The sequence below is a fragment of the Phoca vitulina genome, unplaced genomic scaffold, assembly GCF_004348235.1.
Source record: "Phoca vitulina isolate PV1807 unplaced genomic scaffold, GSC_HSeal_1.0 scaffold2, whole genome shotgun sequence".
NCBI classification, from domain to species: domain Eukaryota; kingdom Metazoa; phylum Chordata; class Mammalia; order Carnivora; family Phocidae; genus Phoca; species Phoca vitulina.
Window position 1 is genome coordinate 81561297 of NW_022589705.1, and position 23332 is coordinate 81584628.

Below are 23332 nucleotides of genomic sequence, written 5' to 3' on the forward strand. Positions count from 1 at the left end.
TTCCAGCTGTTCCAGGCTTACCTACACTTTCCCAGCCCAGGGCTGAGATCAGCTATCTCTTCAAGGAACTGAGTGTTTTATAAACTAAAACTGATAGGCAGGAGCTGTAGTCCTATTCATTTAGGACATTAAGTTTATAGAACCCAATATCTCAAATTTCTTAAAAAGCCTTTGACCTTAGAAAAGAGCTGAGGTGGTTTGTTTTGTTTTGTTTTGTTTTAAGATTTTATTTGTCAGAGAGAGCACAAGCAGGGGGAGCGGCAGGCAGAAGGAGAAGCAGGCTCCCCGCTGAGCAAGGAGCTCCCTGCCGAGCAAGGAGCTCCCTGCTGATCAGGGACCCAATGTGGGACTCCATCCCAGGACCCTGGGATCATGACCTGAGCCTAAGGCAGACGCTTAACGACTGAGCCACCCAGGCGCCCCACCAGGCGACATTTCTTAAAAACAGCCTCCTTCACTCAGCCTCTGGGGGTTTCCTGGAAATAGGGTGGTGCTGAGTCTGCTTCAAAGTGGCCAGGGGTTATTTTGGAAGGTGACACCTTCCCCCTGTCTACCACAGCCCCCTTCCAAAGCCTCCACACCTTCCCTCACCCACAGCTGCTCTGACAGCTGACAGGGGGAACCACAAGCACAGAAGCTGAGTCAGTCTGCTCAGGAAGGCCACAGGCAGAGAGGGGGTGGGGAGCTAAGTCCCTGCTTGGCATGCCCAAGTGGGCACAAGGTGGGAGTGCAGGACCAGCGGGCTCTGATGCCACAAAAGCAGTCACATGGCCATAGAGTCCTCTGCCCAGGAGTCTGTCTCTGCGGGGCGCCGAGCAGCAGATCCCTGGAGACAGGCATGAGCCTCTCTGCACCCATTTTAAGGTATGGAAACTGAAGAAATGACTTGAAAAAGCTCCCAGAACAAGTCAGTGACAGAATTAGGCTAGCACCCAGATTTCCCACTCTGTCCTATATCTTCTTTTCACAATCCCAGTGATCCTTGGTTAGGAATCCATGGAATACAGAATTTTCTAAAATGTTTGTTTGTTTGTTTTCTAAAATGTTTTTTGATACTTCATGTGGTATTCTAAAATATAATCAAGGCTAGTGATATTTTTTTCCCTTTTAAAATTTATTGGAAAAACATGTCCGTAATAAAAACGAAACACATTTCTATGATTGATCTTGCTGTGACATAATCCTTGCCTTTAATAAGTGGTACGCCACGCCCAAGCATTGTGCATGCCCCAACTGTAATGGCAGAAATCCCTCACCACACTCTCTCCAAGGCCCTGCTTCCCATGGCTTGGCCCCAGGCAGTGACTGAGCAGGCAAGGACTGAAAGCCAGGGCCATCTTGGGAGACGAGGGAGTCCTCCGATGGGCAACTTTGGATTGAGGACACCCACTTGACTCTGCTGAAACTTCCTTAAAATTGCACCACAGTCTAAGACTTCTCCTGCCCAACCTTCCTTGCTTCCTTCCTCTGTCCTCCATCCGGGTCTCACCGGTGCCATCTTCAGCCAGCTTCCTCCAGCTCCTTACCCGTTTTCTCTTGCAAGTCTTTCCCCCAATAAATCTATCCCACATTTAATCCCCTCTTGACATTTGTTTCCAGGAAGACCTGAACTAACACATCACTAACACGTCAAGAATTCCTACAAGCTTCATGAACTATTCCCCGATGCAGAAACACATTGTTTCATTTCAACAAATATTTCTTCACTTTCATCTTAATGCATTCTCCAGCCACGTACTGAATTGCATTTAAGATATTTGGTCATTTTACTGTGTCTTGCAACCAGTCTTATAGTTTCAGTGACTGTGGTAATCCATGCTTACTGTCTATTCAAAATAGGGATACATTTTTTTTATCATTTTTTAAAAAGATTTTATTTATTTATATTAGAGAGAGAGAGAGCGAGCACGAGCACAGGGGAGGGGCAGAGGGAGAGGGAGAAGCAGAAGCAGACTCCCTGCTGAGCAGGGAGCCCTACTCTGGACTCCATCCCAGGACTGTGGGATCATGACCTGAGCCGATTAACCAACTGAGCCACCCAGGTGCCCCCATTTTTTATCATTTCTTGTAACAGTTAATTTTTGACACCTGTTGTTTTGTGAGAGACTGGGATATCTCCTTTAATCTGGAGGTTGTGACCTCCTGGTAGTGTTCTAATATATTACTTTATGAGTGTTCCATGGGAAATGAGTTTGTGAAGAACTGGCCCAGACCCATCTGGAACATGTATACCTTCTCAGTTCCTGACACTGCTCAGGGCAATGGGCTTTAGCTTCTTCTGGCTGAGGGCAGGCAGAGTCCGGCATTGCCATAATCCCCAGGGAACAAGTCTTCCAGAATCTGTGCCTGCCCATCCTGTGTGGAAAAGAGGACCCTCAGTTTTGTCAGCTACCTTGTGTTGACCTCTTTGGTTCTCTTTGATGTGTTAAGAATGACCAAATCTAGGGGCGCATGGGTGGCTCAGATGGTTAAGCGTCTGCCTTAGGCTCAGGTCATGATCCCAGGGTCCTCGGATTGAGCCCCACGTCCAGCTCCTGGCTCAGTGGGGAGCCTGCTTCTCCCTTTCCCTCTGCCTCTCCCCCTGCTCATGCTCTCTCTCTCTATCTCTATGTCTGAAATGAATAAATAAAATCTTTTAAAAATAAAAAATAAAATAAAATAAAGTAAATAGAAATCTTTAAAAAAAATTTAAAAAAAAGAAAAGAATGACCAGATCTAGAGGTGATAATACCATTGGATGCCTTGGGGTTTTGATCAAGATGAGTTGCTTTTGGTTTTTTTTTATTTTTGTTTTGTTTTTTTAAGTAGGCTCCACGCCCAGTGTGGGGCTTGAACTTATGACCCTGAGATCAAGAGTCACATGCTCTTCTGACTGAGCCAGCCAGGCTCCGAGGAGAATATTTTTGAGTTAACTCAAAAGTTTCGTTTGCTTGCTTGTTTGTTTTTTAGAGAGACAGTTCGTACTGGAGCAGGGTAGGGGGAGGGACAGAGGGAGAGGGAGAGAGAATATCAAGCAGGCTCCATGCCCAGCGCGAGCCCAACATGGGGCTCAATCTCACAACCCTGAGATCATGACCTGAGCTGAAATCAAGAGTCAGACGCTTAACTGACTGAGCCACCCAGGTGCACCTCAAAAGATTTTTACTGTGAATGGTGTCTTTAAATTTCTCTCATATATTTTCCAAGGTGTTTTCACAAATTGCTCATTTAGTTCTTAAAAAGACTGTGATTCTTAGAGTATAGGCTCTGGAGTTAGACCTGGCTTCAAATTCTAGCTTGTTATGTAAACTTGGGCCAATCATTTAAAACCTCTGAACCTTATTTGCTTTTCCAAGGAATAGAGATGCCATCTCCTCTGGCAGGATGAGGTGAGGTCATGTACATGAGTTGTGGGCGGGGCAGGGCTGCCTCAACAAGGCTTCACAGGCTAAACCAGGGGGTCTGGGAAGCCACTGAACATTGAGTCGTTAGTGACACAGAGAGCTGGCCTTCTCTGACGTGGATGGGCAGAAGTAAAGCTCCCTGCTCTGTACTCCCTCAACACTTTCTCTGTCTCATAAAGCTCTTCATTATTATCCCTTATTGTGGTCTTTTCTACCCAGATGGGGAGATTTGGGGCGGCCAGAAGGTGTGGAGTCTACTGAGGTTCAGACATAGTGGGCTGACATGAGTCCAGGGAGCCTTTGTGTACAAGGACTGCCCCCAGGAGGATGAAATGGCCAAGACACTGAGCCACTGGGTCTGATAGGCCAGCAAGCCTACTTGTCGGAGCTGAAGGAGCTGCTACCATGAGGGGCTCTGATATATCAGAGAACAAGCGGTGCCGTGTTGGCTCCCCTTTGTTGACAGAGGGGCACCCAAGTATGAGAGGGATATTCTCCCCATTACTGAGAGCACAACATAGCTTTGGTATGGTAGGCATGAATTGTTGGCTCAGCGATTGGGGAGCCCCAGGAGACAGTGTCCTTGGCTTCCCATGGAGATAACTGGTGGCATCCCTCAGGTGGCATGTTTGGGAGCCCACAAGGCCATCCCCAAAACTTCTCAGAAATAATCCCCCTAACAGTTTCCATTCATCCAGCCTTTTTTCTGGGCAAGGGGCTGGGCTAGGCACTTTCCATGCACAGCCTGCTACAACCTTCATAACAACCCCAAGACTTGGATCTGTTACCAGTCCTGTTTTGTAGGTAACTAAAGCTAAGACATGCAGAGAACTTGCTCAAGGTGCAAGCTAGTGCGGCAGACATGTGATTTGAACTCAGTCTGGTTGACTTGGCTTGGGCTATTGACCAAAATACTGAAATACCAAATAGCCTTGGGCTATTAACCAAAATACTGAATTACCTACCCTGAGGAGAAATAGCTGAGGGAGGTTTCAAGGTTGGGTTGTGGTGCCTTGCTCACCTCGCTGGGCTATTGTGAGATTAACAGGCTATGGGCATGAAAGCATTTGTTTTTTTTTTTTTTTAATATTTTATTTATTTGGCAGAGAGAGACACAGTGAGAGAGGGAACACAAGCAGGGGGAGTGGGAGAGGGAGAAGCAGGCTTCCCGCCGAGCAGGGAGCCCGATGTGGGGCTCGATCCCAGGACCCTGGGATCATGACCTGAGCCGAGGCAGACGCTTAACGACTGAGCCACCCAGGCGCCCCAGGCATGAAAGCATTTGTAAGGGGTCAAGGCCTAGAAGAGATTATTGTGTCCCTTGAAAGAAGAGCAAGATATGAACGAACCCAGAAGAGCTAAGCTCTCCTCCCTCCAGGCCTCTGCCTAGAACTCTTCCTCCTCTTTGCCTGCTTCATTTATTCATTCAACATAAATTGATTGAGATTCACACCAGAAAAAAAAAAAAAAAGCCTCAAATCTTGACCCTGGGCCCTGAGCAGACACTGTTGCAAAAATGGCTGACCTCTTCACTTTTATCTTCCAAATTTTGCCCAAATGTATGTAGAGCAGAACCATATTCACACACGCAGGGTCCTAGCTGCAAGGGAGTCTGGGAAATGTAGTTTTTTTTTTTTCATGTTCTACCTGTGTCCACCTGTGCAGTACAGGAAGGCACGCTAGGAGGAAGCAAGGGCTTCGCCACCATTTCCACCACCATTTCTGCCAGTGCAGAGTTTGTGCATTGAATTATTTTGTCCAGGGCCTGCTCTTGCTCACATAGCCTTAGACTGATGGTGTGGGGATGCTGACATGCAGGTTTTAATGGAGACTCCATCGAGGACTCATTTCTTGGAGCTGCCATTCCCGCAGGAGGCATTTATGGGAAACTCTGAGAAGATGTCTCAATGTCAGGAAAACAAGAATATACTCATTTTTTCTCTTTTTCTTAACAGCTCTAAGATATAATACATTTTGCAATTCATCCATTTAAAGTGTGCAATTCGGTGGTTTTTAGTATATCCACAGAGTTGTGCCACCACCACAATCTATTTTAGAATATCTTCATCACTGAAAGTAGACTCTCCCCATTTGCCCCCAAAGCCCCCTGCCCTAGGCAACGACTAATCTACTTTCTGTCTCCTCAGATTTGCTTGTTCTAGACATTTCACATAGTGGGATTGTATGTCAGCTTTGTGACTGGCTTCTTTCTTTCATTTAACATAATGTTTTCAGTGTTCGTATTGTAGCATTTCCATGAAGGAAATAGTTAATTCCTTTTTATGGACGAAGAATATCCCGTTGTATGAATATACCACATTTTGTTTATCTGTTCATCAATTCATGGATGTTTGGGTTGTTTCTACTTCTTAGTTTTACAACTAATGCTGCTATGAAAATTTGTGTATAAGTTGTTGTATGGACATATGTTTTCAATTCTCTTAGGTGTATATGTCTAAGTAGAAATGCTGGGTCATATGGTAACTGTTTAACTTTATGAAAAACACCAAATTGTTTTACACAGTGGCTGCACCATTTTGCATTCCCACCAGTAATGTATAAGGATTCTGATTTCTCCACATTGAGCCAACATTTGTCTTTTATTATATACTATATATCATATATTTTTAAATTTATTTTTTATTTTTTATCATTTTTAAAATTTTTAAATTAAAAAAACATTTTCTTTTCTTTCTTTCTTTTTTTTTTTTTTTTTTAAAGATTTTATCCATTGGGGCGCCTGGGTGGATAAAATGGATAAAATCTTTATTTATTTTATTTTTTTATTTTTTAAAGATTTTATTTACTTATTTGACAGAGAGAGACACAGCGAGAGAGGGAACACAAGCAGGGGGAGTGGGAGAGGGAGAAGCAGGCTTCCCACGGAGCAGGGAGACCCATGCAGGGCTCAATCCCAGGACCCTGGGATCATGCCCTGAGCCGAAGGCAGACGCTTAATGACTGAGCCACCCAGGCACCCCTATTTTTTTTATTATGTTATGTTAATCACCATACATTACATCATTAGTTTTTGATGTAGTGTTCCATGATTCATTGTTTGCGTATAACACCCTGTGCTCCATGCAGAACGTGCCCTCTTTATTACTCATCACCAGGCTAACTCATCCCCCCACCCCCTCCCCTCTAGAACCCTCAGTTTGTTTTTCAGAGTCCATAGTCTCTCATGGTTCGTCTCCCCCTCCGCTTCCCCCCCTTCATTCTTCCCCTCCTGCTATCTTCTTCTTCTTTTTTTTTTTTAACATATAATGTATTATTTGTTTCAGAGGTACAGGTCTGTGATTCAACAGTCTTACACAATTCACAGCGCTCACCATAGCACATACCCTCCCCAATGTCTATCACCCAGCCACCCCATCCCTCCCACCCCCCACCACTCTAGCAACCCTCAGTTTGTTTCCTGAGATTAAGAATTCCTCATATCAGTGAGGTCATATGATACATGTCTTTCTCTGATTGACTTATTTCGCTCAGCATAACACTCTCCAGTTCTATCCACATCGTTGCAAATGGCAAGATTTCATTCCTTTTGACAGCTACATAATATTCCATTGTATATATATACCACATCTTCTTTATCCATTCATCTGTCGATGGACATCTTGGCTCTTTCCACAGTTTGGCTATTGTGGACATTGCTGCTATAAACATCGGGGTCAGGCACCACTATTTTTATTTTTTAAAGATTTATTTATTTTAGAGAGAGAGAGAGACAGCACAAGCAAGAGGGGCAGAGGGAGAGGGAGAGAGAATCTCAAGCAGACTTCCCACTGAGCACAGAACCTGATACAGGGTTTGATCTCACGACCCCCAGATCACAATATGAGCTACAACCGAGAGTCGGACGCTCACCTGACTGCACCACCAGGAGCCCCTATATATGTATATATTTTAAAGTAATCTCTATACCCAATGTGGGGCTTGAGCTCACAACCCCGAGATCAAGAGTCAGATGCTCTACTGACTGAGCCAGCCATATATATATTTTTAATATATATATATATAAAAAAATATATATATATATAATTTTATATATATATATATGGCTGACGTAAAAAAAAATATATATATATATAAAATTATATATATATTTTTAAATTGCAACCATCCTGGGGCACCTGGGTGGCTCAGTCAGTTAAGCCTCTGACTCTTGATTTTGGCTCAGGTCATGATCCCAGGGTTGTAAGATCCTGCCCTGGCATCGGGCCCCCATGCTAGGTGTGGAGCCTGCTTGGGATTCTCTCTCTCTCTCTCTCTCTGCCCCTCTCCCTCTTTAAAAAAAAAAGGAGGGGGAGGCACCTGGGTGGTGCAGTCAGTTAAGTGTTGGACGCTTGGTTTTGGCTGGGGTTGTGGTCTCAGGGTCGTGAGATCAAGCCCTGGGTCGGGCTCCATGCTGAGTGCAGCGTTTACTTGAGATTCTCTCTCCCTTGCCCTCTGCCCCTCCCGCTCATGCTCTCTCTCTCTAAAATAAATAGATCTTTTTTTTTTAAAGATTTTTTTGTTAAGATTTTATTCATTTATTTGACAAAGAGACACAGCAAGAGAGGGAACACAAGCGGGGGAGCAGGAGTGAGAGAAGCAGGCTTCCTGCCAAACAGGGAGCCCGACGCGGGGCTCGATCCCAGGATCCTGGGATCATGACCTGAGCAGAAGGCAGACGCTTAACGACTGAGCCACCCAGGCACCCCTAAAGATTTTATTTATTTATTTGACAGAGAGAAATATAGCGAGAGAGGGAACACAAGCAGGGGGAGTGGGAGAGGGAGAAGCAAGCTTCCCGCTGAGCAGGGAGCCCGATGCGGGGCTCGATCCCTGGACACTGGGATCATGACACGAACCAAAGGCAGATGCTCAAGCAGCTGAACCACCAACTGCCTATTTTAGGCGCCCCTAAAATAAATAAATCTTTAAAAAAATTTACAATTTACAATTTACAATTCATCCTAGTGGGAGCGAAACAGTATTCATAGTGGTTTTGATTTGCTTTTCCCTAATGATGTATGATGTTGAACATTTCTTTACAGGCTTACTGGCCATTTGTATAACTTCTTTGGAGAAATGTCTGCATGAACATTTTTGCCCATTTTAGTTGGGTTATTTGTCCTTTCTTATTGAGTTATAAGAGTTATTGATGTATTCTGGATACAAATTCCTTATCAGATATATGATTTGAAACTATTTTTTCCCATTCTGTGGGTTGTCTTTTCACATCTTTAAACACAATAAAATTCTGGGACACCTGGGTGGTTCAGTCGGTTAAACGTCTGCCCTCAACTCAGGCCATGAACCCAGGTCCCGGATTGAGTCCCGTATCGGGCTCCCTGCTCAGCGGGGAGCCTGCTTCTCCCTCTCCCTCTGCTGCTCCCCCTGCTTGTGCTCTCTCTCTCTCTATCTCTCTGACAAATAAATAAATAAAATCTTAAAAAAATAAACACAAATAAAATTAACGTCACATAAAATTAGCCATTTAAAGTGAACAATTCACTGGCATTTAGCACATTCATAATGTGCAACCACCAATTGTATCTAGTTCCAAAACATTTCCATAACTCCAAAGTAAAATCTCTTACCCATTAGCAATTTCTCTCCATTCCCTCTTCCCCCTAGCCCCTGTCAATGACCAGTCAGCCATCTCTGTGGATTTATCTATTCTAGACATTCATATAAATGGAATCATAAAACATGTGACCTTTTGTGTCTGATTTCTTTCACCTAGCATAGTGTTTCGGAGATGTATTCACACTGTAGCATGTATCAGTACTTCATTCCTTTTAGTGCATGAATAATATTCCACCGTATATATATACAGCCATTTATTTATCCATTCATCGTTTTTTTTTTTTTAAGATTTTATTTATTTATTTGACAGAGAGAGACACAGCGACAGAGGGAACACAAGCAGGGGGAGTGGGAGAGGGAGAAGCAGGCTTCCCGCTGAGCAGGGAGCCCGATGCTGGGCTTGATCCCAGGACCCTGCGATCATGACCTGAGCCGAAGGCAGACGCCCAACGACTGAGCCACCCAGGCGCCCCTATCCATTCATCTGTTGATGGACATCTGAGCTCCTTTATTTTTTGCTACTGTAAATAGTAGGTAAACTAGACTTTATAAAATTAAAAACTTTTGTGCTTCGAAGGATTCCACCAAGAAAGGAAAGAGTAGCTATAATAAAAAATGAAAGTAAAATAAGTGTTGGCAAAGTTGTTGAGAAATTGTAACACTCAGACATTGTCGGTGGGAACGCAAAATGGTGCAGCTGCTGTGGAAAACAGTTTGGTAGTTTCTCAAAAAGTTAAACAAAGAATTACTATATGACCCAGAAGTTCCCCTTCTAGGCATGTACCCCAAAGAACTGAAAACAGGTGTTCGAACAAGCACCTGTATATACATGTTCATAGGATCATCAGGATGGTTGTAATTTTTAAAAAATATATAATAAGGGGAACCTGGCTGGCTCAGTCCGTAGAGCATCTGTTTTCTCTACATTGTTGCCAACACTTGTCTTTCATTATATATATACATACATTTTTAAAAAGTAATCTCTATACCGAGTGTGGGGCTCAAACTCATGGACCTGAGATCAAGAATCGGATGGGGACATTAGTAATTCTTAACGTAAAAGATTTTTTTTTTTTTACCTTGAAAGATTTTGAGGAAGATTAAATGAGACGATTGTCAAGAGGCTTAGCACGTAGGAGTCACTCAGTAAATGTACCCCTTGCTTTTTTTCTGGCTGCACAGTATTTTGTTGCATGGATGCACATAGTTCCTCTTATAGTAGACATATAGGTGGAATTCAGTTGTTCCATTTCCTGCAAGGGTGCAAAGGACATCCATGTGCACGGTAGGTAGCGTTGCATAGTGGTTAAGAGTATATCAGCCCTAGTGGATTTGAATCCAGTGCGTGTGACCTTTTTTTTTTGCTTCCTATCCTCTTGGAATGGTTGAGATGAGAGGATGGGTGGGATGACCTCAGATGTTATTCGAAGACATCTCTTAATTTTGTCCTCAGGACTAGAAGGTCACAGGTGGGTACAGGGGAAGATGCAAGAGATGCAAGAGTCTTGAGGCCCCTTCTGCAGATGTGAAAGGTGGTGCACCCTATCTCAGGATCTCCCCGCCCTAGGGTGTGAAGCCAAAATGAACTCATTGCATTTGACAGACTGTCCACGGAGATGAGATAAGTGGGTGTAAGGCAGGGGGAAGGAGGTGTCAACCGCAGAGCAGAGTGAGGTGAGAGCATGGAGCTCCCCACCCTTAACCCTGTCCAGAGTCATAGCCCACGTTGCTGCTTAACCCTCTAAACCAATGACCGTCCCAGATCCCCTCCTGACCAGCATTCCTTACCTGCTGTCCTAAACTATTCATGCAACAGAGCTCCAGGACCCACGAACTGAGCCAGCCTGGAGCTCACCTGGCTGGCCTCAAGGTTGGAGGTGGCCATGGTTGTGGATTGACGCTTTTGAGGTGTTTAAAGAGCAAGTAAGGCATTTCCTGTGGTTCCATTGTTTCTCCCTCTTACTGCCTGAGCCAGCCCTACACCCCTGGCTCTACTTTGCTTCCCAAAGTAGAGTGTGCCTGTTCTACTAATAATAAGTCCTGAGACTTGCATCCCACTTTCTATTTCAGCAGCATCCAACAAGCCTGTTGGTTTCCAAGGTCTAGGTCATATTCCCATGGGCTATATTCCCAGCGACTAGTCCAATGCCTGAGACATAGTTCTCATAGTCCTGAAGGGAATCCAGACTCTACTGTACCTCACTTGTGGCTCTTTTTACCTCTTCAAGGTGCCCTTCTAGCAATTCTTCCTTGAGCTCTCCTTCCTCTCTGGGACATGGCATTCCCAACCTGGGTCATGTGATCTTGAGTCAATCACTTTCTTTCTCCGAGTTTCGGTTTTCTTGCCTGTAAAACAGGAATAAAAGCATTCATCTTGGAGGCTCATTGTGCTGATTGAGTTGAGCAAAACATGTCGAAATGCTTTGCAGGGTTCCTGGCACATGGTAAGCGCCCAAATGCCAAAAGCTATAATTACTGTGGTGTGAGGACTGGCGTGGGGGCAGGACAGCATTGGGTGAGTGCGGTGGTCTCCAACTAAGGGCTAAAGAATAAAACGGAATTTAGTTAATCTTTCCAAGTGTGGTGCTCAAATTCTGGTCTTCCAAAGTGAGCCAGGAACATTCATCACAACTTTAACACTATTAGGAAGCTGACTTGCAGATACTTGCCTAACTAAACAAAGATTGATGTACAATATTAATATTAACCCACATTTGTCAAGTGCTTGTTTTGGGCCAGGCACTGTTCTAAGAGCTTTACGTGAATTAACTTGAGGAATTCTCAAAAGAACCCTGTGAAGCAAGTACTATTATTATCCTCATTTGACAGAAGAGGAAAGAGGCACAGAGAGGTTAAGTGACTTGCCATAAGGTCACAAAGCTGGGATTAAGTCCAGCAGAGCAAATATTCTTAATCACTCCGCATACTACTTCCATATGGAGGTCTTTTCCAGTCTTCCATGGAACAGGGAAAAATTGGGAGTCCACAATACAGGAATGCCACATAGTTTATCCATCCCTGCAGAGGAATACTATGTAGTCAGGAAAAAGCAAGAGGCAGCTGTGTATGTTCTGCATGAAATGATGGCCACAATAGACTGTTGGATAGAGAGAGCTGCACAACAGTATTTGTATCGTATAATCCTATTATATAAAAAGAAAATGAAAACGTTCACTTACTTGTTTGTAGGTTCATACGTAAATGTCTGGAAGGATAAACACCAAACTATTCACACTGGCCATGGGGAAATTGTGAAGGAGGGGAGCTTCCATTTTTGTCTTTTTATTCTCTGCTGTTTGAAATGTTTACCATTGGTATGTTTTATTTTGTCATTAACAGAAAGAGGAAGAAAATAAGTGTGCATGAATCGGGAGCCTGACGAACTCTGTCCAGCCCTACAGCTCTTGTCAGAGTCCTCTCTGGTGTCTCCCACTGACCCTGGAATCATAGGCCCCAAATCCTATTTCCCCTCCACAAGCACTTCCCCAAACTCCCTCTGCTCCCTGAGGGCTCGGCCTGGCCTGGGTCTCTCATCTGGGTCCAGGCATCTACGCAGGTTCCCTGGCTAGGAGGCTGTCATCCTCTGCCTGTGCCACCCACCCCAGGGATGTCAGATGTGGTGACATCACAGTTGGGCTAATGACATCATAGTGGACCCGGAGGCTGACAGGACAGAAGACCTAGCAGGGCTCAGGAGATGGGAGCAAGGAAGGGATTGGCAGGTAGAGGCTGTTTAGGGCGGGAACTTGAGGGACTGTGTCCTCAGCCTGCCTCCCAGGACATCCCTAGCTGGGCCTTTCAGGGATTGGAGATCCAGAAATCTCCAAGACTGCTTCCCTTTTTGTTTCTAATCAAGAGGTTGTCCAGACTTTTTTGAGAGTTGGGAGCAGAGTGTGATGCCAGGAGGGGGTGGAGTTGGCAGGTGGGAGATGGAAGCCAACCGTGTGTGTGACTCCTCCTCGGGAGATGAGACTGGGGCCTTCTGTGGGTGCCCCCTTGTGATTCCAGCAAGGCGGTAGGGGAGGCAGGCTTGTGGCCTTGGAGGCTGGGAGGGCTCCAGCTTTGGGCGCATGGAGTTTGGGTGGATCAAGACTGCAAGGGGTGCTGCAAGCTCTTCCATGAATCTGGGAAAGGCAGGAAGCTGTTTGTACATGTAACTAACCACTCAGATCCTTGGCTCTTCCAGCCTGAATCCTGTTGCTTCATCTTCTGTTCTGGGCATATATTATGCAGGATTCTTTGTTTAAGCTATAGAAACCCTTTCAGGAGGATTTAGGAAAAGTAAGTCCATTTCGGGGTGCCTGGGTGGCTCAGTCGTTAAGCGTCTGCCTTCGGCTCAGGTCATGATCCCAGGGTCCTGGGATCAAGCCCCGAATCAGGCTCCCTCCTCCGCGGGAAGCCTGCTTCTCCCTCTCTCACTTCCCCTGCTTGTGTTCCCTCTCTCGCTATGTCTCTCTGTCAAATAAATAAAATCTTAAAAAAAAAAAAAAAGAAAGAAAAGAAAAGAAAGAAAAGTAAGTCTGTTTAAAAATTATTGAGGAAACTCCCAGAATGTCTGGAAAGGCTGCAGAGGCAGGCCTGGAGAACAGGCTGGATCAGGGGGAGCTGGGAGCCTACTACACGCCTCAGGACCAGCCCCGAGAGGATTCTGCCACCTCCTCTGAACCCTTTTCTCTCCTCTGCTGCCCTGGAAGCTGATGTGGCATCATGTGCAGAGTGGAGTCTCCACGGACCTGCCACTTCAGGGCCACTGACTTCTGATCCTGTCTGGATGGGGGTATCCAATTGGCCCAGTCGATGCCATATGTCTGCATCATGTGCTGGGATAGGGAGGTCGGAATTAAGTGTGTGGCCATTGTGGCTTTTATTTTTATTATTTTTTTAAAGATTTTTTTTTTTTTTTTTTGGCTTTTATAGTGGGAGGTGCCTTCTGCCTCCCTCTAGACTCATGTGGGGGGAAGCTCCACAAGCTGGGCATCCAGAAAACCCAACAGATGGCTACACAGGAAACAAAAATGAGTAGACAGGGGTCCCTGTCCTTGAGACACTTCCAGACATGCAGGAGTCAGTTATGTGGGAAGATAATAATGATAGGAAGTGAAGGCGGCCACAGTGGAGGTGATCAGCAGCCAGGGGTGGGGCTGGCAGAGAAACACCGATAACATGGCCCCGGCCCCTGTCGGAGAGTCCAAGATGGCCCCGTGTGCTCCAGGCCACCTAGATGGAATAGCTGGGTGGAGTTTGATGACTAGTTGGGGCTGTCACACTGGGCCAGACACTGTGTGACACAGACGCACACCGACTGGGCAGAATTCGAGTCTCCAGAAATGATGAACCTTTTCTTGCTCACAGAAGTAATGAAATTGCTTGGCCTAAAAAGCTGCTTCCTGGCTAATGGAGCTTCTCTTTTGATATCTCGTCATGCCCTACAAGCATTTTGCAATGTCCTTGAAGTACCTCTTGTCCCTGCTGGGGCCTCAACGCTGTATCTGGATTAGAGAAAGGGATTCTCGGGATAGGCAGACCAGAGTTGGGACGAGAAAGAGGAAGGTGTATTTGCTGCCCCGTGGGCTTCTGCTCTGTGAGACCAGGTTCCTACTCTCTTCTCTGCTTCACCCCATGTCCTTCTGTGTTGCCTGCTCTGTGTCTGTGCCCGTTCCTGTCCCCGCATCACCATCACTGTCTTTGCTGTCATCATCCCTGCCTGTCTCTATCTCAGCTGGGCCCCCATTTCCAGAGGGACCCCAGCTCCAGCCTTTCAGCCCTGCTCTGTCCCTCTTGGACTCAGCCATCTGGGTTCTCTGAGAACCAGACACAGCAACCCCCACCCCACCCCACCTCCACACACTGACATTCCAGTAGCCCTGGTTCATGGTGGTCCGAAATCAGCACATTGTCCTGTGGAGTTGTCACAGGTGGGTTAGGGCTGGTGGGCGGCTCCCTCTCATCAGGTCTTGCAGGGCTCCCTGCCTGCCTGTCTATCCCCTTCTTCCTATTTGAAGTAGCAACTTCAAATGTAACACCTTCCTGTCATCTCTCACACTCACAGGGGCCCCAGCCACAGCAGCTGCCAGCCTGCCCACCTCTTTGCATCCTCCAGAGGGAAGCTGTGCAGAGCCAGGTGAAGAGCCTCATGCAGGCAGGTGAAGGGCCTCTGCTGGGCAGGGCTGGGAGGAGTCAGAGAAGAGAAAAAGGAGACCGGGTTTTGCAAGGCCAAGATGCTCCAGTGAATGTGCTAGGGCCCCAGGGGCGCTTGAGAAGGAGAGACGCATGGCTCCTGAGAATGGGAAGGAACCTTGGGGCACTTGGTTGAGCTGAGGTGGTCCCTGTGTTGTGCGGCTTTCAGTGAAAGAAGGTGGAGAAGCGGGGTGCTAACTAAGCAGACAGCAGAGGAATCAGGGCATCTTCCCGTCAGGCAAGTCAGGGGACCCGGAGGGTTCTTGGCCTACTCTCTCAGACTGTCCCTGGTGAGGGAGCTGAGCCTGGGTAGTCTGGGAGGCAGGACCCTAGGGCTTTCTCAGCTGCCCAGAAAAGCTGTGTGGATGATCGAGGGTGCAGGGGCACCCCTTGATGGGTGGGCTGTGGTTGGCAGAGTCAAGGAGGCAGAAGTCCCTCCCAGCATGGAAGGGAGCGGCTTCTCAATTCCTGGTGTCCTCCAGGAAATTTGGAATGTTCCTTCAGGTCTCTGAGTTCACTTAGAAGTAACCTCCATGAGGACCTTCCTCTCTCTCCTCTTCCCTAGGGATGACTGTCTCCATTCAATCCTCTTCTGGCACCTACCCAGAGAGCGTCACTGGCCTCTAAATGTCAGTACTGAGTCCTTATACATCAGCCTGTCCAGCCCTCGTGTTTTGCAGATAGGGAAACTGAGGCCAGGAGGGGCAGTGACTGCCTCAAGGTCACATGATGGTTTAGTGGAAGGGCCAGCTCTAGAAGCCAGGCTCCTATTTGGAGGTCCTTCACTGCTCACCGGTGACTGACCTGTCTTCCCAGGTAGTAGGGGCATGAAGGGGGAATCTGCTCCAGACTTGAATTGTTGCCACAAGGCTAAGGCTCTGAGGAGTACAGGGGGCTCTCTGTCCTGCAGCCTGGACTTCCAGCTCTGCCAAGGCGACCAGGTAAGGAGGGATCCCAGCCCCATCTTTGAGGTCAGCCCGATTATGGAAGGGAGAGGACGTCAGGATGAAGTGGAGGAAAATATTTAGGGACCAGATTCCCATTGTCCCCTGGTCCTGAGCATCCCTATCCCACCCAGCACTTTGTGGGGATGTGCCCTTGAGGTGCCAGAGACCCTCTCTCATGCCCCAGGGGTCAAAGTCCTCCTGTGGGGCATCAGAAGGGATAGGGCCTGTAGGACGCCTTGGCTCAATGACCATGGCCTGGGCCTTAGCGGGAGCGGAACCCAGGGCTATCTTGGGGGGCTTATAGTCTTTGATGAGGATTTTCTACGAGTTCATCTTGGCTCCATTCAAAACACAGTTGATGGTCTGAGACCCAGTGGGACCAGGGCAGTCAGGAAGGGAGGGTGGGTGAGGGGTTCTGGAGGGTAGGAGGAGGGCAATCCTGGGATGGGCATGAAAGTTCCTGAGGAAAGAAATTTGTGGCTGAGGGATGGGGAAGCCATTTGAGTGGCAGACGTGGAGGGCGGCTCTTAGCTTCTCCTCTCCTTTTGAAAATCAAACTGGAGCTAGGACCAACCCAGGGACGCAGGTGCCCCAGCCTCCCACCCCCAAGCCCCTTGCCTCCTGCCCTCCAGGTCTTCTCAGCTTGGACGCCACTCTCCGACACAGTCGACGCCCGTGGCTCATCCTGTCCCAGCTGGCTGCACCCCTTGCCCCTGGCACCAGCCAGGTCTGCCTCGCTGACCTGTCCCCAGGGCCTCGGCCTATATCTGCGCACCCTGCAGCCGACACCACTGAGCACAGCCCCGCAGAGTCTCAGATGCGATGTCTTGAGCACAAGTAAGCCCAGGGCAGAGGGCTGCACCTGGACAGAGGCCGGAGGCGGGAGAGGACTCTTAGGTTCCAGGACAGGAAAGGGAGGGGACCAGTGCCACCGGTGAGAACAGAGCCTCACATTTTGGCCTGGAGTCCGGGCCTTGGTCCGGGGTGGGTGGGTGGGTGGGGTTTCAGGGCGAGCCCTGAGCCACAGGAGGTGGACAGGGGCTTTCTCGGGCAGGGAGATCTGGAGTAGGTGTAGCCAAAGTCCCGGGCATTGAGGATGGTGCTTTGGCTGCCTAGAATGTGTGAGCTGGAGGGGTCCTTATAAGATAGGGGCGCTGACTGGGAGCCAGCGAGCGGAGGGCGGAGTCCTGGTTCTGCTCTTTCTGGCTCTGCGACCTCGGCCACATCACTGAGGCCCGTTTCTTCTTCCAGGTGAGTAGGATCTGTTCTAGATTTGTTGCTTTGTAATGCACCGTTTCCTTACACACTGTGGCCTCCTGGAGGGCGGGAACTATGTGGCCATGTCAGCACGGAGCGGAGCGCAGAGTGAAGCGGTTCATTGAGGTTGGCGGAGTGAATAAATGAGGATTCAAGCAGACAGTCTACTTTGTGGCATTTTTTTCTTTTTAGTATCTCACTTTACGTCCCTCCTGGCTTATCTCCCCCCTCCCTGGCTGTTGCATCTCCACCTCCCTTGCTAGCTCTTCTCTACTTACCTCCTAAATATCCCCACGCTCTGGACTGAGTTCAGAGCCTTCTTCCCTCCCCTCCCCTGCTTTGGTCTCCTCTCTCCTCTGCTTTCCCTCCTCTCCTCTCTTGTCCACTTCAGGGAGAGTGGCACGGTCTGATAGAACTCCCTGCAATCAGGGTCACCATCCATGCTTGTGCTCTTTACTGCCATACCTACCGAGCCTTTTGAATGTGGCTAGTGTGAGTGAGGAGCTGAATTTTTTATTGTACTTATTTTAATTAATTGAAATGGGATCACATGTGTCAAGTGACCACCAATTTTGGACACAGCAGATCTAGCTCACCCTTAGGTGGTCTCATCAGGCAGGGCTCCTGGCACCGAAACGTATGTCTTCAGCTTGGACGTCTCCTTTAAACTCCAAACCAACCAACCAACCAACCAACCAACCAAACTCCAAACCAATTCATCCAGCTGCCTACTTGACTTTTCCACCTGGGTGTCTAACAAGCTTCTCGAATCATTTTCTCTCTCTAAAACTGTTGAGCGCTGCATAAACTCTAGCTGCTTTTGTCGGCAAGAACAGGGAGGCTCAGAGAGGGACAACGCCTGCCCGGGTCATCCAGCAGGCTTGCAGGCTAGAGCACTCCCCCACCCCGAGCTAGCTAGCGGCCCAGTTCGATGGGGAGCAGAACTTTCCCCCAGGCTGCAGGGCCCTGACCAGTGTTTCTTTTCCTGCTCAGAGCACCAGCCACCAGGGCTGCAGGCCGGCTCCACTGATGAGAAACTCACGGCCAAGTACCCTGCGAGCAGGGACAAGAGGGGAAGCCATCAGGAAAGAGCCGGCGAGGGGGCCCTCTGCCCATCGTTCTCTCCTCACAGCGGCTCTTCCCCAACCCCCTGCTCCTGCCCGCTGCCCACTCCCATCTCCAAAGAACTCCCATTCTGCCTCCACTCCTTCTATCCTGAGTATCCACTTCTGCCTCCACCTCACCTGTTCACCTATGGGGCCCTACCTTCTGTCCAATATCCCCTCCTCTTCATGCTGCCCCCAGACCCTTCCTACCCCAACAAGGCTATGCCCAGCTTGCTGATGAGTGTCAATGAACCTGGGCACCCTACTGCTCAGAGGGAGACACTGTATCCTTACCCAGGGGCCCCCCAAGCCTCCGGCCAAAGCCAACCTTCCCAGGCCCAGAGTCAAGGTCCTGGAGCTGCCAGGACCCACTCCCCAGGGCCAAAGAGCGCGGGCAGGGCGGCTCGAGCAAGGCGGGCGCCCGCGGGCTCCTGGCCAGGCACCACAGCTCTGCCTTACCCACTGAAGAAAGAGAACGGCAAGATCCTGTACGAGTGCAACGTGTGCCGCAAGAACTTCGGACAGCTCTCCAACCTCAAGGTATCTGCCTCCCGGGCTCCGCTGCTCCCCTCAGCATCCTGCCATGACCCCCTCCTACCCCGCTTCCAGAATCAAGGACTTGAAAGCCGGAGCAACTCCTGGGCAACCCCTAGGCTGTGATCTGGGATGGTTCACTTGGCCCCTCACCGTCATGTTTGCAGAGAGGAGATGCAGGACAAGATGGCCACCAAAGTCCTCTCCACCCTAAGAGACTGTCTCTGAGGGCATCTCATTTCAGTCAAAAATGGGGAAACTGAAGGAAAGGTTTGCCCGAGGTCACTTTGGTTTCATGGTGAAGTTGGGCCTTGATGGTAGCCTCTCCGTGTCGAGTGCAAAGCCCTTTCCCAAACAACCATCTTTCTAGATCCCCGGTTAAGCCTCCTCTTGCTTATTTGTTTGAAGGTCCAGTGGGGGAGCGGGTAGATTTTAGTGAGTCTCGGTCACAGACCTGACAACGAGCCTTTTTCACGTGGGATCCTACAAAGCAGCATGTTGCTCTTGGTGTCACCATCCACACTGCCCAGCGGGAGCACCCGGGCCCATCGCTCTGTGTCAGCAAAGATGGGGATCTATGCACGTGTTGGCAACACCGAAGTTGAGGAAAAGTTATGGTTGTTGAGGAACGGCCCTTCGGGGTCCTCCAGGGTGTGAGTTCTTAAGCTTTAATGAGATTCAAACCTGGAGAGCTAGGAAACATGCAGATTCCTAGGTCCCAGCCCCAGAGATTTTGATTCAGCTGGTCTGGGGCAGGGCCTGAGAATTTGCATTTTTCACTTGCTCCCAGGTGGTGCTGATGCTGCTGGTCTGTGGACCACAATTTTTTTTAAAGATTTATTTATTTTAGGGGGCGCCTGGGTGGCTCAGTTGGTTAAGCGTCTGCCTTCGGCTCAAGTCATGATCCTGGGGTCCTGGCACCAAGCCCGGCATTGGGGGGGGTGTCCCTCTTCAGCGGGGAGCCTGCTTCTCCATCTCCTTCTACCTCTTCCCTCTGCTCATGCTTGCTCTCTCTCAAATAAATAAATGTGTGTTTTTTTTAAGATTATTTATTTTAGAGAGAGAGTGAGAGAGAGCAGGGGGAAGAGGCAGAGGTAGAGGGAGAGAGAGTCCATGCCAACTCCGAGCTAAGCATGGAGCCCGACACAGGGCTTGATCTCACGACCGTGAGATCACAACCCTGAGATCACGACCTGAGCTGAAGCCAAGAGTTGGTCGCTTAACCGACTGAGCCACCCAGGCACCCCTGTGGACCACACTTTGCGCTGCACTGCTCAAGATATATATACGTGGGCCATCCCTTATAGCCTTCTGACCACTGTCACCTCCCCTCCCACGGGGCACCAGAAAGAGTGAGGGTAACGGAGAATGGAAGAGAGGCCCTGAGGGCAGTGATAGGGTAGCAAGGGGATTGAGAATCCTTGATGCGAAACAGGGGTCCTGTGGGATTGTGGGGAGAGATTTGGACAGGATCCCAGGCCCTGCTGGAGGGTTCTGGGCAGGTGGCAGCCTTTCTCCCACACCTGGCTCAGGTCCATCTGCGTGTGCACAGTGGGGAGCGCCCATTCCAGTGTGCCCTGTGCCAGAAGAGCTTCACCCAGCTCGCCCACCTGCGGAAGCACCACTTAGTGCATACTGGGGAGCGGCCCCATGAATGCCTGGTGAGAGCCTACTTCCCCTCCCCCGTACTCCTGCAGGCTGGTGAGTAGTTCCAAGCACCTGGACAGATGGCCCCTGTAGCCTCCATTCACCAATGCTCCTGAGCAAGTGGAGACAGGACTGGAGGCAAGGGTGGAGGCGGGGAGGGAGGTGGAGGGAGGTAAAAATGACCCGTCAGCCTGGAAGGGCCAGAATGTGAGACTGGAGGTCCCTCCCTAGGCCTGGAGTGAGGAACAGAGATGTATGCCTACGGGAGGAGAATAAGAAAGCTGGGGAGTCCTAGAGAGTGGATACCCGTAACCTGCTTCCCAGGGTTGCTGGAGAAGTAAAGGGCCTCGCGTGTGCAAAGTACGCAAACACTACAGATAACACAGCTCGATGTTAGCTCCTTCTCTCTTTGAGTCTTGCTACATCCCTTGGGAGGTCAGAACAGCAGGAATTCTTTCCCCAGTTTACAGAGGCAGACGTGAAAGAAGCATCGCGGTTCTAAGTCTGGGCTACTTGGGTTCAAATCCCAGTTCTCCCTCCAACTTGTGTGATCTTTGGCTAGTGGCTCTCCTCCTCTGAGCCTCTGCTTTCTCACTGTAATAGAGGAATTATACTAGGACTTAGCCCTGCTTCTCCAGGGTCCCGGGGAAGACTCTGTGAGACCAATTCCTGGCATGCGGCAGCTCCCAGTAAATGTTAATTACACCCACGAAAGCTGTAGGCCCATGCTTAAGGGTCCTATGTGATGATCTCATCCAGTCCGTCACACCTCTGAGGTTAGGTATTAATGGTCACATGTTACCCATAAGGAGAACGAGGCTCGGACAGGAGATGGTACCTATGCAAGGTCACACGGGGAGTAAGAACCGGGATAGTAACCCAGGTCTCCCTGAGTCCCAGGGAGAAATCATCAGGGGAAATCTTCCGGGCCAGCGGTACAGGCAGGTGGTGTGGGGGAGGGGTGCCCAGCGTCGGGGGGTGGAGCAGAGATCCTGAGCCAGCCAGGTGGGCGGAGCTGACACCAAGCGCCCATTCCCACCAGATGTGCCACAGACGCTTCGGCAACTCCAGCAACCTCTAGACCCACCTGCGCCTGCCCTCGGGGGCCCGGCCCTTCTGGTGCAGCGTCTGTCCCCGGAGCTTCGCCCAGCGTGTTACCCTGAAGCTGCACGACCGCCTGCACGGCCCTGTGGCCTAGCTCACAGCCACCTGCCCCTGGCGTCTCTTGCCTGCCTTGCCCGATGGCACCAGGAAGCCCTAGATCTTGTGGCGCTGCCATCAGAGAGGCAGACGGGCTGGGGTTTGGAAAAGGTCAAGGTGTCCTTGGCATCTGGGGGAAAGTATGCGCAGCCAGCCTGAGCCCTGGTGCCAGGACGGCCCCGGGGAGGGGGCAGGAGCAGAGCAATTAAAGGATTTTCTCTATGGCGAGTTGAGGCCTCCCAGACTTCAGCAGTGGCGGGGGAGGGGGGAGGGAGGAAGCAACTGTGTATCTGTCAGACTTCACACCTCACCTGGAAGCAGGTCAGAGAACACAGCCAGGGAGAGCCTGTGATGCCCGCTCACGGGGTGGGTGCTTGCAGCCATCCACATCAGCTGGATTTGGGTCCTTCTCTGTGTCTGGGACTTGGCCCTCCCATCTCAGCTTGCCAATGGATAGTCCAGCCTCCTGGGACCCCGCATGGTGCAGACTGTGCTGCCGAGCACTGGGCACACTGCTCTCTTTCCTGAGCAGATGTTCCAGCACCTGCCCAGATGTATGTCTGCTGCTTCCCACCACCTTCCTGTCTCACAGCTCCTAGGAAGCCAGTGTGCCTCCTTAGCTGGTACTCCCTGCCATGGTCAGGTAGGTGGGGTGTGCTTCTCCCTCTGTACATGCCAGGATCTGAGCCCCCCGTGGGGGTGGAGGGGCAGGAACACAAGGAGGTCAATGTCCATTCATGACCCAGAAACACGAGGTCATCCTGTGTGCCAGGACCACTCACCACAGAAGGCAAAGGGCTAAGGAGGTATGAGTCCACAGAAGGTGTAGAGGCCCCACAAGGAGTATAAGGGAAGAACTGGCAAAGAGAACCTGAGGAACTAGGACCCTCCTGGTGACCTTTCTCCCTGCAGTCCCAGAGGATCCCCTCAGATGTGCAAGGTATTCTGCACCCCCGGGGACTCGGGAGTTAGCATTGGGGGGAGGGGGGGAAGGGTACTTACTGCCTGGGAAGCAGGAGAGCCAGGTTATAATCACAATAAACAGTAGCCATTATTAAATAATAATAGCTGGCCGGGCGCCTGGGTGGCTCAGTTGGTTAAGCCACTGCCTTCCGGCTCAGGTCACGATCCTGGAGTCCCAGAATCGAGCCCCGCATCCGGCTCCCTGCTCAGCAGGGAGTCTGCTTCTCCCTCTGACCCTCCTCCCTCTCATGCTCTCTGTCTCTCATTCTCTCTCTCAAATAAATAAATAAAAAATATTTAAAAAAATAATAAAAAATAAAATTCTTAAATAATAATAGCTGGCCAACTTCCAGCAGGGGCCTCCATTCGCGCCCCCAGGGGTTTGAAAGCGACTTCCCCACTCGGGGACTGGGCGAGCTTCGCGCTGTGTGAGAACTCTCAGGAGCCCACCGCGGCGGGGCAACGGCGGGGTCGGCTTCGGCCTCTCTCGTCCCCTAATCAAGGTCCGGGTTTAAAGCCCACCCCATCACCCCTTTGGCCC

The 23332-nt window shown here is 49.5% G+C and overlaps 1 protein-coding gene across 1 annotated transcript; it reads left to right on the forward strand.

The window, feature by feature from the left end:
• Positions 1-15964: 15964 nt before the first annotated feature.
• Positions 15965-21987, forward strand: ZNF683 (zinc finger protein 683). The gene is given in 6 exon segments (XM_032415020.1): positions 15965-16078; positions 16717-16921; positions 18335-18987; positions 20514-20642; positions 21671-21809; positions 21812-21987. Coding segments are annotated over 6 exon segments (1416 nt in total).
• Positions 21988-23332: the final 1345 nt, after the last annotated feature.